General features: G+C 46.0%; 2 protein-coding genes across 4 annotated transcripts in view; both read right to left on the bottom strand.

Annotated features, from left to right (window-relative positions):
• Positions 1 to 773: 773 nt before the first annotated feature.
• On the bottom strand, positions 774 to 12,464 carry c18h3orf33 (c18h3orf33 homolog (H. sapiens)). 3 transcript variants are annotated; one of them, XM_036962141.1, is made up of 5 exons: positions 12,307 to 12,464; positions 12,092 to 12,151; positions 11,334 to 11,487; positions 4,012 to 4,175; positions 774 to 2,243 (listed from the first exon to the last, which is right to left on the bottom strand). In XM_036962141.1, exons 1-5 carry the CDS (start codon positions 12,415 to 12,417, stop codon positions 1,989 to 1,991), a joined length of 744 nt encoding a protein of 247 aa, XP_036818036.1. In that variant the 5' UTR covers positions 12,418 to 12,464; the 3' UTR covers positions 774 to 1,988. The 3 variants fall into 3 exon arrangements, with proteins under 3 accessions (XP_036818036.1, XP_036818037.1, XP_036818038.1); XM_036962142.1 differs by lacking the exon at positions 12,092 to 12,151 and having other exon boundaries at positions 12,307 to 12,458; XM_036962143.1 differs by lacking the exons at positions 12,092 to 12,151; positions 12,307 to 12,464 and adding an exon at positions 11,841 to 12,074.
• Positions 12,465 to 12,685: 221 nt separating this feature from the next.
• Positions 12,686 to 15,499, bottom strand: part of LOC110503415 (acetyl-coenzyme A transporter 1) — a 13,799-nt gene continuing 10,985 nt past the window's right edge. Inside the window, exon 9 of the mRNA XM_036962140.1 lies at positions 12,686 to 15,499. This exon is cut by the window's right edge and continues 656 nt beyond it. The gene's annotated coding sequence lies outside the window, so the exon portion shown is untranslated.

Genomic DNA, 15,499 nt, shown 5'->3' with positions numbered 1-15,499 from the left:
CACTCTGGTCCACGCTGCTCTGGTCCACGTCAGAAGTTGTCTACCTCTTTAGCTGAACATGAGCTGGATATGAGAACCATTCAATAGTCTTCAATATTTCCATCAATCATCTGCAGAATGGAGAACAATCTACTCTGTTTTTAATAATAACAACAACAACAACAAATCAAATACTGACTGTACTATAGCACATAAACAATTGTTTAGAGACTGGAAATCAATAGAAGAGGGATATTTTGGTGGGACTTCAGGTATTCAATTTGAATGTGAAATATTTAAAAATACATATTCTTCGAAATGATACGTCAATGTTATTATATTGATTGAATAACTTAGAAAATAACAACTCATTTCTATATACAGATGGGCATAATTTAAATATATTAGCATGAAATTACCCTCTATCCAACCAGTGCTTTCTGAGGTACCTCCACAAAGAGAATTTGTAAATCGCCCCCATCACAATCCCCCATCACAATCCCCCATCACAATCTCCCATCACAATCTCCCATCACAATCTCTCATCACAATCTCCCATCACAATCTCCCATCACAATCCCCCATCACAATCCCCCATCACAATCCCCCATCACAATCTCCCATCACAATCCCCCATCACAATCCCCCATCACAATCCCCCATCACAATCTCCCATCACAATCCCCCATCACAATCCCCCATCACAATCTCCCATCAAATTTCACAATGGCTTTTACATGCAGCACTACTTACTCATGACTGAACATCTAGAATATAAAACACAATTGCAGAAATGAATTAACCAAATGCATATTTATTTCACAAATCAAAATGCGTTTGATGTAGATTTGTGGATTTCTGACAGCCAAGTTTCTTTAAATGATCTAATGAAACATCAACATATTCTGACCCCCACGAAGGGGAACACCAACTGTAAGTAGACTGGTTTCTATTCTGTCTTGTCATTGCCGTGTCAGTGCGTCTAATCTCCACCGATATATATATCAACTTTAATAAGCAGGTGGGTCAAAAACAAATTTGTCCCATGTCTACGATTTTGTCGATACCCCCATTCGTCTGAGACATCGTTTCACACTTTTCCCCGATAGTAAAGAACAGGAGAAAAGATTGTTTGTACAGATAATCGTGTGAATATGGTCCTTTTTCTATTTTGAGAGCAATCTCTGGGCAATCAGTTGACAAATATATGATCCACTTCACAAACACAGACACATAATGACACAGCTGTATTCTGAGACGGGCCTGATCTACTTCACAAACACAGACACATAATGACACAGCTGTATTCTGAGACGGGCCTCATCTACTTCACAAACACAGACACATAATGACACAGCTGTATTCTGAGACGGGCCTCATCTACTTCACAAACACAGACACATAATGACACAGCTGTATTCTGAGACGGGCCTGATCTACTTCACAAACACAGACACATAATGACACAGCTGTATCCTGAGACGGGCCTCATCTACTTCACAAACACAGACACATAATGACACAGCTGTATTCTGAGACGGGCCTCATCTACTTCTCAAACACAGACACATAATGACACAGCTGTATTCTGAGACGGGCCTGATCTACTTCTCAAACACAGACACATAATGACACAGCTGTATTCTGAGACGGGCCTCATCTACTTCACAAACACAGACACATAATGACACAGCTGTATTCTGAGACGGGCCTGATCTACTTCTCAAACACAGACACATAATGACACAGCTGTATTCTGAGACGGGCCTCATCTACTTCACAAACACAGACACATAATGACACAGCTGTATTCTGAGACGGGCCTGAGCCTTGCAACATTCATGAACTTACTTTCAAGCCTAATTGAAGTCAGTCAGTCAGTCAGTCAAGCAGTCAAGCAATCAGTCAGTCAAGTAATCAGTCAGCCAGTCAAGCAAGCAATCAGTCAGTCAGTCAGTCAAGCAATCCGTCAGTCAGTCAAGCAATCAGTCAGTCAACCAACCAACCAATCACGTCCACTTGAAGATCCTCCTGATGAGTCTGACCAGTGAGTTGTCCCAAACAGCCTGTGAGGTCCTCTCCCATAGGCTATCCTCTTTCCACATGCCCCGCCCCTTCCGCTCGGCCTTGACCTCTGCCTTGAGCAGCCGTTGGTGGAGCCGCAGGTAAAGGTGGGACTGAGGGTGGAGTCCAGAGACTGGGACAGTGCGTGCCAGACCCAACCTCAACACCTCCTCATTCAGACACAGACTCCTCAATGACCCCTGAGGGAGAGAGAACAGAGGGAGGTTAATAACACATCTGTAGGTTGACCAGACAGCAACTGACCCAGTTACCAGAGACCAGACAGCAACTGACCCCGTTACCAGAAACCAGACAGCAACTGACCCCGTTACCAGAAACCAGACAGCAACTGACCCCGTTACCAGAGACCAGACAGCAACTGACCCCGTTACCAGAGACCAGACAGCAACTGACCCTGTTACCAGAGACCAGACAGCAACTGACCCTGTTACCAGAGACCAGACAGCAACTGACCCTGTTACGAGACCAGACAGCAACTGACCCTGTTACCAGAGACCAGACAGCAGCTAAACCTGTTACCAGAGACCAGACAGCAACTGACCCTGTTACCAGAGACCAGACAGCAGCTAAACCTGTTACCAGAGACCAGACAGCAACTGACCCTGTTACCAGAGACCAGACAGCAGCTAAACCTGTTACCAGAGACCAGAAAGCAGCTAAACCTGTTACCAGAGACCAGACAGCAACTGACCCTGTTACCAGAGACCAGAAAGCAGCTAAACCTGTTACCAGAGACCAGACAGCAACTAAACCGGATACCAGAGACCAGACAGCAGCTAAACCGGATACCAGAGACCAGACAGCAGCTAAACCGGATACCAGAGACCAGACAGCAACTGACCCTGTTACCAGAGACCAGACAGCAACTAAACCGGATACCAGAGACCAGACAGCAACTGACCCTGTTACCAGAGACCAGACAGCAACTAAACCGGATACCAGAGACCAGACAGCAACTAAACCGGATACCAGAGACCAGACAGCAGCTAAACCGGATACCAGAGACCAGACAGCAACTAAACCGGATACCAGAGACCAGACAGCAACTGACCCTGTTACCAGAGACCAGACAGCAACTAAACCTGTTACCAGAGACCAGACAGCAACTAAACCGGATACCAGAGACCAGACAGCAACTGACCCTGTTACCAGAGACCAGACAGCAACTGACCCTGTTACCAGAGACCAGACAGCAGCTAAACCTGTTACCAGAGACCAGACAGCAGCTAAACCTGTTACCAGAGACCAGACAGCAACTGACCCTGTTACCAGAGACCAGACAGCAGCTAAACCTGTTACCAGAGACCAGAAAGCAGCTAAACCTGTTACCAGAGACCAGACAGCAACTGACCCTGTTACCAGAGACCAGACAGCAGCTAAACCTGTTACCAGAGACCAGACAGCAGTTAAACCTGTTACCAGAGACCAGACAGCAACTGACCCTGTGTTTTCCAGAAATCCTGGTTGGAGAATGACAGATTTCCTGGTTATCCTGGGAAATCTCCAACCGGAACTTTGAGAAAACCAGGGAATTTATTGCAAATTCCCTGAATTTTGAAACCCTGCTGACAAACGCAGACAGCAACTGACCGCGCAGACAGACACAGACAGTAACTGACCCGGCCGACAGACACAGACAGTTATTGACCCGACCGACAGACACCAGACAGTAACTGACCCGGCCGACAGACACCAGACAGTAACTGACCCGGCCGACAGACACCAGACAGTAACTGACCCGGCCGACAGACACCAGACAGTAACTGACCCGACCGACAGACACCAGACAGTAACTGACCCGGCCGACAGACACAGACAGCTATTGACCCGACTGACAGACACCAGACAGTAACTGACCCGGCCGACAGACACCAGACAGTAACTGACCCGGCCGACAGACACCAGACAGTAACTGACCCAGCCGAAAGACACCAGACAGTAACTGACCCGGCCAACAGACACCAGACAGTGCAGTGTCTCCTCCTCTCTGCTGACCAGTTTGAGCCACACCGTCTGGGCCGGGCTCAGGTGCTGCTCCAGCCACACCCTCCCCTCTTGGGTCAGCTCCACCCCCGCCAGGCGCACAGCCAGTGGATACACACGACCACCACCTGAGGAGAGAAGACCTGCCAGGTGAGACACACATACAGTACACCTGAGGAGAGAAGACCTGCCAGGTGAGACACACGACCACCACCTGAGGAGAGAAGACCTGTCAGGTGAGACACACATACAGTACACCTGAGGAGAGAAGACCTGTCAGGTGAGGCACACATACAGTACACCTGAGGAGAGAAGACCTGCCAGGTGAGACACACATACGGTACACCTGAGGAGAGAAGACCTGTCAGGTGAGACACACGACCACCACCTGAGGAGAGAAGACCTGTCAGGTGAGGCATACGGTACACCTGAGGAGAGAAGACCTGCCAGGTGAGACACACATACAGTACACCTGAGGAGAGATGACCTGTCAGGTGAGACACACGACCACCACCTGAGGAGAGAAGACCTGCCAGGTGAGACACACATACGGTACACCTGAGGAGAGAAGACCTGCCAGGTGAGACACACATACGGTACACCTGAGGAGAGAAGACCTGTCAGGTGAGGCATACGGTACACCTGAGGAGAGAAGACCTGCCAGGTGAGACACACATACAGTACACCTGAGGAGAGAAGACCTGTCAGGTGAGACACACGACCACCACCTGAGGAGAGAAGACCTGCCAGGTGAGACACACGACCACCACCTGAGGAGAGAAGACCTGCCAGGTGAGACACACATACGGTACACCTGAGGAGAGAAGACCTGTCAGGTGAGGCATACGGTACACCTGAGGAGAGAAGACCTGTCAGGTGAGACACACATACAGTACACCTGAGGAGAGAAGACCTGCCAGGTGAGACACACATACGGTACACCTGAGGAGAGAAGACCTGTCAGGTGAGGCATACGGTACACCTGAGGAGAGAAGACCTGCCAGGTGAGACACACATACAGTACACCTGAGGAGAGAAGACCTGCCAGGTGAGACACACATACGGTACACCTGAGGAGAGAAGACCTGTCAGGTGAGGCATACGGTACACCTGAGGAGAGAAGACCTGCCAGGTGAGACACACATACAGTACACCTGAGGAGAGAAGACCTGTCAGGTGAGGCATACGGTACACCTGAGGAGAGAAGACCTGCCAGGTGAGACACACATACAGTACACCTGAGGAGAGAAGACCTGTCAGGTGAGACACACGACCACCACCTGAGGAGAGAAGACCTGCCAGGTGAGACACACATACAGTACACCTGAGGAGAGAAGACCTGTCAGGTGAGACACACGACCACCACCTGAGGAGAGAAGACCTGCCAGGTGAGACACACATACAGTACACCTGAGGAGAGAAGACCTGTCAGGTGAGGCATACGGTACACCTGAGGAGAGAAGACCTGCCAGGTGAGACACACATACAGTACACCTGAGGAGAGAAGACCTGTCAGGTGAGGCATACGGTACACCTGAGGAGAGAAGACCTGTCAGGTGAGACACACATACAGTACACCTGAGGAGAGAAGACCTGCCAGGTGAGACACACGACCACCACCTGAGGAGAGAAGACCTGCCAGGTGAGACACACATACAGTACACCTGAGGAGAGAAGACCTGTCAGGTGAGACACACGACCACCACCTGAGGAGAGAAGACCTGCCAGGTGAGACACACATACAGTACACCTGAGGAGAGAAGACCTGTCAGGTGAGGCATACGGTACACCTGAGGAGAGAAGACCTGCCAGGTGAGACACACATACGGTACACCTGAGGAGAGAAGACCTGTCAGGTGAGGCATACGGTACACCTGAGGAGAGAAGACCTGTCAGGTGAGACACACATACAGTACACCTGAGGAGAGAAGACCTGCCAGGTGAGACACACGACCACCACCTGAGGAGAGAAGACCTGCCAGGTGAGACACACATACAGTACACCTGAGGAGAGAAGACCTGTCAGGTGAGACACACGACCACCACCTGAGGAGAGAAGACCTGCCAGGTGAGACACACATACGGTACACCTGAGGAGAGAAGACCTGTCAGGTGAGGCATACGGTACACCTGAGGAGAGAAGACCTGCCAGGTGAGACACACATACAGTACACCTGAGGAGAGAAGACCTGTCAGGTGAGACACACGACCACCACCTGAGGAGAGAAGACCTGCCAGGTGAGACACACATACAGTACACCTGAGGAGAGAAGACCTGTCAGGTGAGACACACGACCACCACCTGAGGAGAGAAGACCTGCCAGGTGAGACACACATACAGTACACCTGAGGAGAGAAGACCTGTCAGGTGAGGCATACGGTACACCTGAGGAGAGAAGACCTGCCAGGTGAGACACACATACAGTACACCTGAGGAGAGAAGACCTGTCAGGTGAGGCATACGGTACACCTGAGGAGAGAAGACCTGTCAGGTGAGACACACATACAGTACACCTGAGGAGAGAAGACCTGCCAGGTGAGACACACGACCACCACCTGAGGAGAGAAGACCTGCCAGGTGAGACACACATACAGTACACCTGAGGAGAGAAGACCTGTCAGGTGAGACACACGACCACCACCTGAGGAGAGAAGACCTGCCAGGTGAGACACACATACAGTACACCTGAGGAGAGAAGACCTGTCAGGTGAGGCATACGGTACACCTGAGGAGAGAAGACCTGCCAGGTGAAACACACATACGGTACACCTGAGGAGAGAAGACCTGTCAGGTGAGGCATACGGTACACCTGAGGAGAGAAGACCTGTCAGGTGAGACACACATACAGTACACCTGAGGAGAGAAGACCTGCCAGGTGAGACACACGACCACCACCTGAGGAGAGAAGACCTGCCAGGTGAGACACACATACAGTACACCTGAGGAGAGAAGACCTGTCAGGTGAGACACACGACCACCACCTGAGGAGAGAAGACCTGCCAGGTGAGACACACATACGGTACACCTGAGGAGAGAAGACCTGTCAGGTGAGGCATACGGTACACCTGAGGAGAGAAGACCTGTCAGGTGAGACACACATACAGTACACCTGAGGAGAGAAGACCTGCCAGGTGAGACACACGACCACCACCTGAGGAGAGAAGACCTGCCAGGTGAGACACACATACAGTACACCTGAGGAGAGAAGACCTGTCAGGTGAGACACACGACCACCACCTGAGGAGAGAAGACCTGCCAGGTGAGACACACATACGGTACACCTGAGGAGAGAAGACCTGTCAGGTGAGGCATACGGTACACCTGAGGAGAGAAGACCTGCCAGGTGAGACACACATACGGTACACCTGAGCTAAGGAGTTCCTAGCCATGGCTGTGGTCTATAGCATAGACCTAAAGGTGGCACAGTCAGGAGCTTGACAAACTGAAAGACAGACGGTTGTAAGATATAGTATCAGACATGCACTATGCAAAGATGTACAACCACAGCAGTAGAGATACTGTATTACTGAAGGCACAGGCAAGGAAACACACGCCAAAACATATATATATTTTTTTAAATAACTGTGGCCAGAGGTCAAGCCTGTGTCGTAAAACTACAGGAGGTCAAATAGACAAAGCTAGAGTCTACTAATCTCTTTAACTAGAGGAGAGCTTTCGTCTCCCTGGTCTCAGACGGAGCTGTAAGAGCACTTTCTAATACCCTCTAACTCAGTTTGACTGCAGGGCAGAAGCATAACGTAATACTGCAGCTAGCCCTCTTCTCTAACAGGCTTACTATGCTAACTCCGTCCGATGAAGGGAGCTAAACTAAGTCTTGTACACGTTTATGGTCCAGTGCCCTTGAAAGCGGACAGAAGGCATGACACTCACGTCTAGAAAAAATACATGTTGGTCTAAATTAGATAAAGATGAAAAAGATGTTGACGTTTCAGTCACAATGACCTTTATCAGACATCAAGCCATGATCCAATACCTATCAAATCAAATGAATTGGATTAAAATAGTGTTTACTTTGATTTTAGGAAACTATATATAAAACTGTCTCTACAGGAGAGAACAAATATTAGGTTGACTACGACACTTCATCAAAGCCAACCGTCTCTTCCACTAAATCAAACACTAAGCACAGTTAGAGACCAGCAGACAGTCTACAGCTGACACAGTTATGTTAAAGAGACCAGCCGACACAGTTATGTTGAAGAGACCAGCCGACACAGTTATGTTAAAGACCAGCAGACAGTCTATGGCTGACACAGTTATGTTTAAGACCAGCAGACAGTCTACGGCTGACAGTTATGTTAAAGAGACCAGCCGACACAGTTATGTTAAAGAGACCAGCAGACACAGTTATGTTAGAGACCAGAAGGCACAGTTATGTTAAAGAGACCAGCCGACACAGTTATGTTAAAGAGACCAGCAGACACAGTTATGTTAAAGAGACCAGCAGACACAGTTATGTTGAAGAGACCAGCAGACACAGTTATGTTAAAGAGACCAGCAGACACAGTTATGTTGAAGAGACCAGCAGACACAGTTATGTTAGAGACCAGAACACACAGTTATGTTAGAGACCAGAAGGCACAGTTATGTTAGCGACCAGAAGACACAGTTATGTTAGAGAGACCAGCAGACACAGTTACAGTGCCTTGCGAAAGTATTCGGCCCCCTTGAACTTTGCGACCTTTTGCCACATTTCAGGCTTCAAACATAAAGATATAAAACTGTATTTTTTTGTGAAGAATCAACAACAAGTGGGACACAATCATGAAGTGGAACGACATTTATTGGATATTTCAAACTTTTTTAACAAATCAAAAACTGAAAAATTGGGCGTGCAAAATTATTCAGCCCCTTTACTTTCAGTGCAGCAAACTCTCTCCAGAGGTTCAGTGAGGATCTCTGAATGATCCAATGTTGACCTAAATGTCTAATGATGATAAATACAATCCACCTGTGTGTAATCAAGTCTCCGTATAAATGCACCTGCACTGTGATAGTCTCAGAGGTCCGTTAAAAGCGCAGAGAGCATCATGAAGAACAAGGAACACACCAGGCAGGTCCGAGATACTGTTGTGAAGAAGTTTAAAGCCGGATTTGGATACAAAAAGATTTCCCAAGCTTTAAACATCCCAAGGAGCACTGTGCAAGCGATAATATTGAAATGGAAGGAGTATCAGACCACTGCAAATCTACCAAGACCTGGCCGTCCCTCTAAACTTTCAGCTCATACAAGGAGAAGACAAGGAGATGCAGCCAAGAGGCCCATGATCACTCTGGATGAACTGCAGAGATCTACAGCTGAGGTGGGAGACTCTGTCCATAGGACAACAATCAGTCGTATATTGCACAAATCTGGCCTTTATGGAAGAGTGGCAAGAAAGCCATTTCTTAAAGATATCCATAAAAAGTGTCGTTTAAAGTTTGCCACAAGCCACCTGGGAGACACACCAAACATGTGGAAGAAGGTGCTCTGGTCAGATGAAACCAAAATTGAACTTTTTGGCAACAATGCAAAACGTTATGTTTGGCGTAAAAGCAACACAGCTGAACACACCATCCCCACTGTCAAACATGGTGGTGGCAGCATCATGGTTTGGGCCTGCTTTTCTTCAGCAGGGACAGGGAAGATGGTTAAAATTGATGGGAAGATGGATGGAGCCAAATACAGGACCATTCTGGAAGAAAACCTGATGGAGTCTGCAAAAGACCTGAGACTGGGACGGAGATTTGTCTTCCAACAAGACAATGATCCAAAACATAAAGCAAAATCTACAATGGAATGGTTCAAAAATAAACATATCCAGGTGTTAGAATGGCCAAGTCAAAGTCCAGACCTGAATCCAATCGAGAATCTGTGGAAAGAACTGAAAACTGCTGTTCACAAATGCTCTCCATCCAACCTCACTGAGCTCGAGCTGTTTTGCAAGGAGGAATGGGAAAAAATGTCAGTCTCTCGATGTGCAAAACTGTTAGAGACATACCCCAAGCGACTTACAGCTGTAATCGCAGCAAAAGGTGGCGCTACAAAGTATTAACTTAAGGGGGCTGAATAATTTAGCGCGCCCAATTTTTCAGTTTTTGATTTGTTAAAAAAGTTTGAAATATCCAATAAATGTCGTTCCACTTCATGATTGTGTCCCACTTGTTGTTGATTCTTCACAAAAAAATACAGTTTTATATCTTTATATTTGAAGCCTGAAATGTGGCAAAAGCTCGCAAAGTTCAAGGGGGCCGAATACTTTCGCAAGGCACTGTATGTTAAAGACCAGCAGACAGTCTACGGCTGACACAATCGGGCTCCTGAGTGGCACAGCGGTCTAAGGCACTGCATCTCAGTGCAAGAGGCGTCACTACAGTCCCTGGTTCGAAAAAAGGCTGTATTACATCCGGCAGTGATTGGGAGTCCCATAGGGCGGCGCACAACTGGCCAGGCATCGGCCGTCATTGTAAATAAGAATTTGATCTTAACTGACTTGCCTCGTTAAATCTAAATAAATACATTGAAATGTTAGAGACGGTTAAGTAAGAGTGCAGCAGACGGTCTATGGGCAACAGTTATGACTCTCTAATAGGGATTAGTATAGATTTAAATGACTAATTGGGGACAGCTGCGTGAATGATGAGACTAGACTTTTCAACAGCTGGGAGGTGAATTCTAATCCTCATTATCATACTGTAATTGGTCTTTACCCTGTGGGCTCTGAGTGTGTTGGTAAAGTTGAAGGGCATGTGACTCCATCCATTCTTCCCATACCTTTAGCCAGTAGGGGGTCTACCATACCTTTAGCCAGTAAGGGTCTACCATACCTTTAGCCAGTAAGGGTCTACCATAACTTTAGCCAGTAGGGGGTCTACCATACCTTTAGCCAGTAGGGGGTCTTCCATACCTTTAGCAAGTAGGGGGTCTACCATACCTTTAGCCAGTAGGGGGTCTACCATACCTTTAGCCAACAGGGGGTCTACCATACCTTTAGCCAGTAGGGGGTCTTCCATACCTTCAGCCAACAGGGGGTCTACCATACCTTTAGCCAGTAGGGGGTCTACCATACCTTTAACCAACAGGGGTCTACCATACCTTTAGCCAGTAGGGGGTCTTCCATACCTTTAGCCAGTATGGGGTCTACCATACCTTTAGCCAGTAGGGGGTCTACCATACCTTTAGCCAGTAGGGGGTCTACCATACCTTTAGCCAGTAGGGGGTCTTCCATACCTTTAGCCAGTATGGGGTCTACCATACCTTTAGCCAGTAGGGGGTCTTCCATACCTTTAGCCAACAGGGGAGAGAGGACAGGGATGTAGATGGGGATGTGCTCCACCTCCAGTCCCGTCTCTGTGATGGTCTGGACTCTCCCTCTGAGGCTCACATTCTTCTCTATGAACCTCGCTGGGATCTCGGAGGCCAATCCAAACCTAGAGATCTGACGATGGGCGGTGAGGCACAAAAGACCTGGTTAGAAAAGCATTCATAACCGCTGGAAGTACAACGTGTTGTACTCTGTTACGCTGTACCTTCCTATGACGTCACCGTGACATAATTGTTTCGGGCAACACAAAATTGGAACCAATTACTAGTATTCTATTAAGTAAACAAAACGACATATCATTATATTAGCTGAACACAACAACAGATAAGCAAGACCTTTCTAACGCCAAGGGGTGGTCTGGTTGATCTGGTTAAGAAGAAAATGCTAACTAAACAACATCAACTAGGATAAACACATCAGGCAAATAGCTCATCAACTGCCACCCTCCATCCTAAATAGACCCTGACCGTATGATCTATCCAGCCATATGGCATTTAAATTGAACAAGGGGGAATGGATCATCTCATCTCGTTTGGTAAAAAAAAAACAAAAAAAACGCCACAATCTGTTGGCGTCTTCGCGATAATTCCCTTGACATTGGGCAGATAATTTAGCCCGTCTTTAACATGGGTTTGTGTGAAACTCGACTCGCTACCTCCTCCTGGTGGAACATACCTGCATCACAGCTTGCGTTATATGAATAGGCTAAACTACGTACCAATTTAATACTCCTTGATATTACTATTACCCCGGCAATTGCTAGTCCAGTACTGATGTTCTAGAAGAGAAAACAGATAGATGTTAGCCAAAGATGTGTTAGCTAACGTTGGATCTTTATTCCATTTTAACATCTGATCTGCGGTCTCATTTGAATGAACCGTCTTATCCCCTTCAATGCTTGCATCTGCCATTTGTATCCCATTTGGTTCTTACCCGGACAATGGTTAAATTATCGTCAGCGAACTGAGAAATTACTGAAATTATATTTTTAGACGGTGTTTCTCCTTTCTCGTCCGTCTCTGCCTCACTTCTGGACTCCGGCATGTTGTTGACATGTCTAAAAGACTACAACAGTCGCCCCGCCCACTAAGTACGGTAGGTAGCGTGGACCAAAAAAAACCTACAGTACCGTCTGGTGTGGCGTTTTCATTAATGTTTCATTATCTAGTCCTATTGCTGCTAAACCGAATGTTATATATGTTGTGTATAGAAAATATGATGCAATAGCATCAATTAGGTGTGGGATATGTACAAACATTCTCACGGTGTCACAAAGTACAGTATGTTATTGGAGTAATCTGACACAAAACCATTTTGAAACCACTATGTGCATATATTTACACGTATTCAATATTTTCCATATATATCTTGGGAATGTTGGTACAAAAGTTTCTCAGACCATATTACAGCATAGCATGTGTACAAGTCCCATAGGGTACAGTCCAGAGTTGGGGTCCATTCCGTAGAAAATCCTACCGAGTTAGAAAGTAAAGCAAATGTCAATTCCAAATGTTCCTCGTTGAACTACTGAAGAGAAATGGATTGCAATTTTAGTGTACTTCCCAATCTGGTACGGAATTTCAATGGAATTGAACCCCACACTCTGGTACGGTCACCCTGTAATGTCTGATTTTTTTCAAACATAAAAGGGGTCACGTGAACACTGGCCTCAGAGAGGGTAAGGACAACTCCAACACCAAAGCAGGTTGTTTAAAACCAGCTTTTCTTGTTGTGTTGGGTATCAAATATTTTTCAGCAACCCATCACAAATTATTTCTATTCCATGTGAAAGTCAATAGCTGAACAATCTTTTTTAAAAACCCCTCTCTTGCGGTAATCTTGGAAAATAATGTACAAACTGAAATTAAGAAAGAAAAAAAAAGAAGTTAATATTAATTTAATTTAAATATTTAGTAAATCAAACAAATCATAGCTGCAGTCAAGGTCCATAAATATTTGAACATTAACCAAGTTATTATTATTTTAGCTGTTTAACCACAGCATATTGGGGTTTAAATTAAATCATGAATATGAGCTGAAAATGCAGACTTTTAGCTGTAATTTGAAGGTATTTACATCCAAATGAGATGAACAGTGTAGGAATTACAGCACTTTTTTTATATATATATTTATGGACCTGACTGTATACATACATTTCCTTATGTAAGTGAATGCTGGTCTTGTATAGTTGTATAGGTCATATTAAAATAACTGTAAATAGTACTGGCACAGACCATGTACAAACAGCAGCATCACTATCACAAGTTGTAAAATAAACAGAAAATTAAAAAACTATATGTTCAAGGATAACAAAAGTCTCACAGTATGAAGGCTTTGCATCCGTGTGGAAACTCACTTACAGTATGAAGGCTTTGCATCCGTGTGGAAACTCACTTACAGTATGAAGGCTTTGCATCCGTGTGGAAACTCACTTACAGTATGAAGGCTTTGCATTCGTGTGGAAACTCACTTACAGTATGAAGGCTTTGCATCCGTGTGGAAACTCACTTACAGTATGAAGGCTTTGCATCCGTGTGGAAACTCACTTACAGTATGAAGGCTTTGCATCCGTGTGGAAACTCACTTACAGTATGAAGGCTTTGCATCCGTGTGGAAACTCACTTACAGTATGAAGGCTTTGCATCCGTGTGGAAACTCACTTACAGTATGAAGGCTTTGCATTCGTGTGGAAACTCACTTACAGTATGAAGGCTTTGCATCCGTGTGGAAACTCACTTACAGTATGAAGGCTTTGCATCCGTGTGGAAACTCACTTACAGTATGAAGGCTTTGCATCCGTGTGGAAACTCACTTACAGTATGAAGGATTTGCATCGGTGAGGAAACTCAGTGTGCAGTTTTTTTGTTGTTGTTGTCCCCCACAAAGGAGAAACACCTGATTTAGGATCATCTCATTTTACCCCCCCCCCCCCCCCCAACCCTGACTTTCACATTTAGAAACTGAGCCGCATCTGAATTTGGACCTGTGGTTAGGGACAGAAATGAAGGGAGAAACAGAGAAGCTGAATGATCAGGTTTCCACACATGGATCAATGTAAATGTTGTTTTTTTGTGCAGCCTGATGTGGAACACAGCAGAGACCCCCCCCCCCCCAAAAAAATAAATAAAAAATAACTCTTGTTCATTTCAACAAATACACAGAAAAATGATCATTTCTATCACACAATCCAAACAGAACCATTATAAGTGATCCCAGATCCGGACCTGACTGGTCCCTTTCACACAACCTCTGACCTCTCATTGCTGGTTTAGAGAAAAATACTGTTGTCATCCCCAAAATGACAGACATCTATTAAAACAGTACTGTTATAGTTTAGGCATTTCTGTCGAAGGGGCTATGGATTCCCGTCAACAATACAGTTGGCATTTCTGACTCCATGCTAAAGACACATTCGACCTGTTAATCAAGCAGGCCGACATCTCACCGTTTAATGTGGGTGTGCTTTTTGATGACCATTGATTAAAGTCTTTTCAAATGTCATCCAACTTTATAATGACAATCTGAAGAACCTAGCAAAGGCACAAATTATGACAAGTCTAATGAAATAGTTTAAGATATCGAGAATGTGGTACGAGAAGAAGGATCAGCGATTTCCCAGAGTAAATGTCTACTGTAAATATTCCCTAGCAAGAACAATAGTTCCTTCTTAGTTTTCTTTCCAATGGGACATAAAGTAGTTGAAGGGGCAGAAGTCCTGGTGAAGACGTGGATGGTACAAGCAGGAAGTGGACTGTTGTTGTTGACTGTTATGGTCCATAGTCATGTGGTAGCCAGACCACAGCTACAGGTATTTCAAAGAAATAAGTGCTGAACGACAATGTACACACACCGGGCAGAGAAAGAGAAGGGAGATGGATAAGAGTCATCAGAGAAGGTTGAGAGAGGGACTGAGAGGGACTGTGAGGGACAGAGAAAGAGAAGGTTGGGAAGAATGGAGACTGATAAGAGTCATCAGAGAAGGTTGAGAGAGGGACTGAGAGGGACTGTGAGGGACAGAGAAAGAGAAGGTTGGGAAGAATGGAGACTAATAAGAGTCATCAGAGAAGGTTGGGAAGAATGGAGACTGATAAGAGTCATCAGAGAAGGTTGAGAAGAATGGAGACTG

Source organism: Oncorhynchus mykiss, chromosome 24 (assembly GCF_013265735.2).
Source record: "Oncorhynchus mykiss isolate Arlee chromosome 24, USDA_OmykA_1.1, whole genome shotgun sequence".
NCBI lineage: Eukaryota > Metazoa > Chordata > Actinopteri > Salmoniformes > Salmonidae > Oncorhynchus > Oncorhynchus mykiss.
The sequence above is the reverse complement of the archived record's forward strand: the minus strand, read 5'-3'. Positions and strand labels throughout refer to the sequence as shown.

Bases quoted from the DNA above. Each gene is read 5' to 3' on its own strand.
- c18h3orf33 (XM_036962141.1), bottom strand. From the start codon at position 12,417: ATGCCGGAGTCCAGAAGTGAGGCAGAGACGGACGAGAAAGGAGAAACA. The intron at 4,176-11,333 runs GTATGGAAGACC...TTCTCTCCTCAG, and splicing joins CTCTCCCCTGTTGGCTAAAG to GTGGTGGTCGTGTGTATCCA. The intron at 2,244-4,011 runs GTCAGTTACTGT...TCTCTCCCTCAG, and splicing joins GTCTGGTGTCTGTTGGCCGG to GGGTCATTGAGGAGTCTGTG.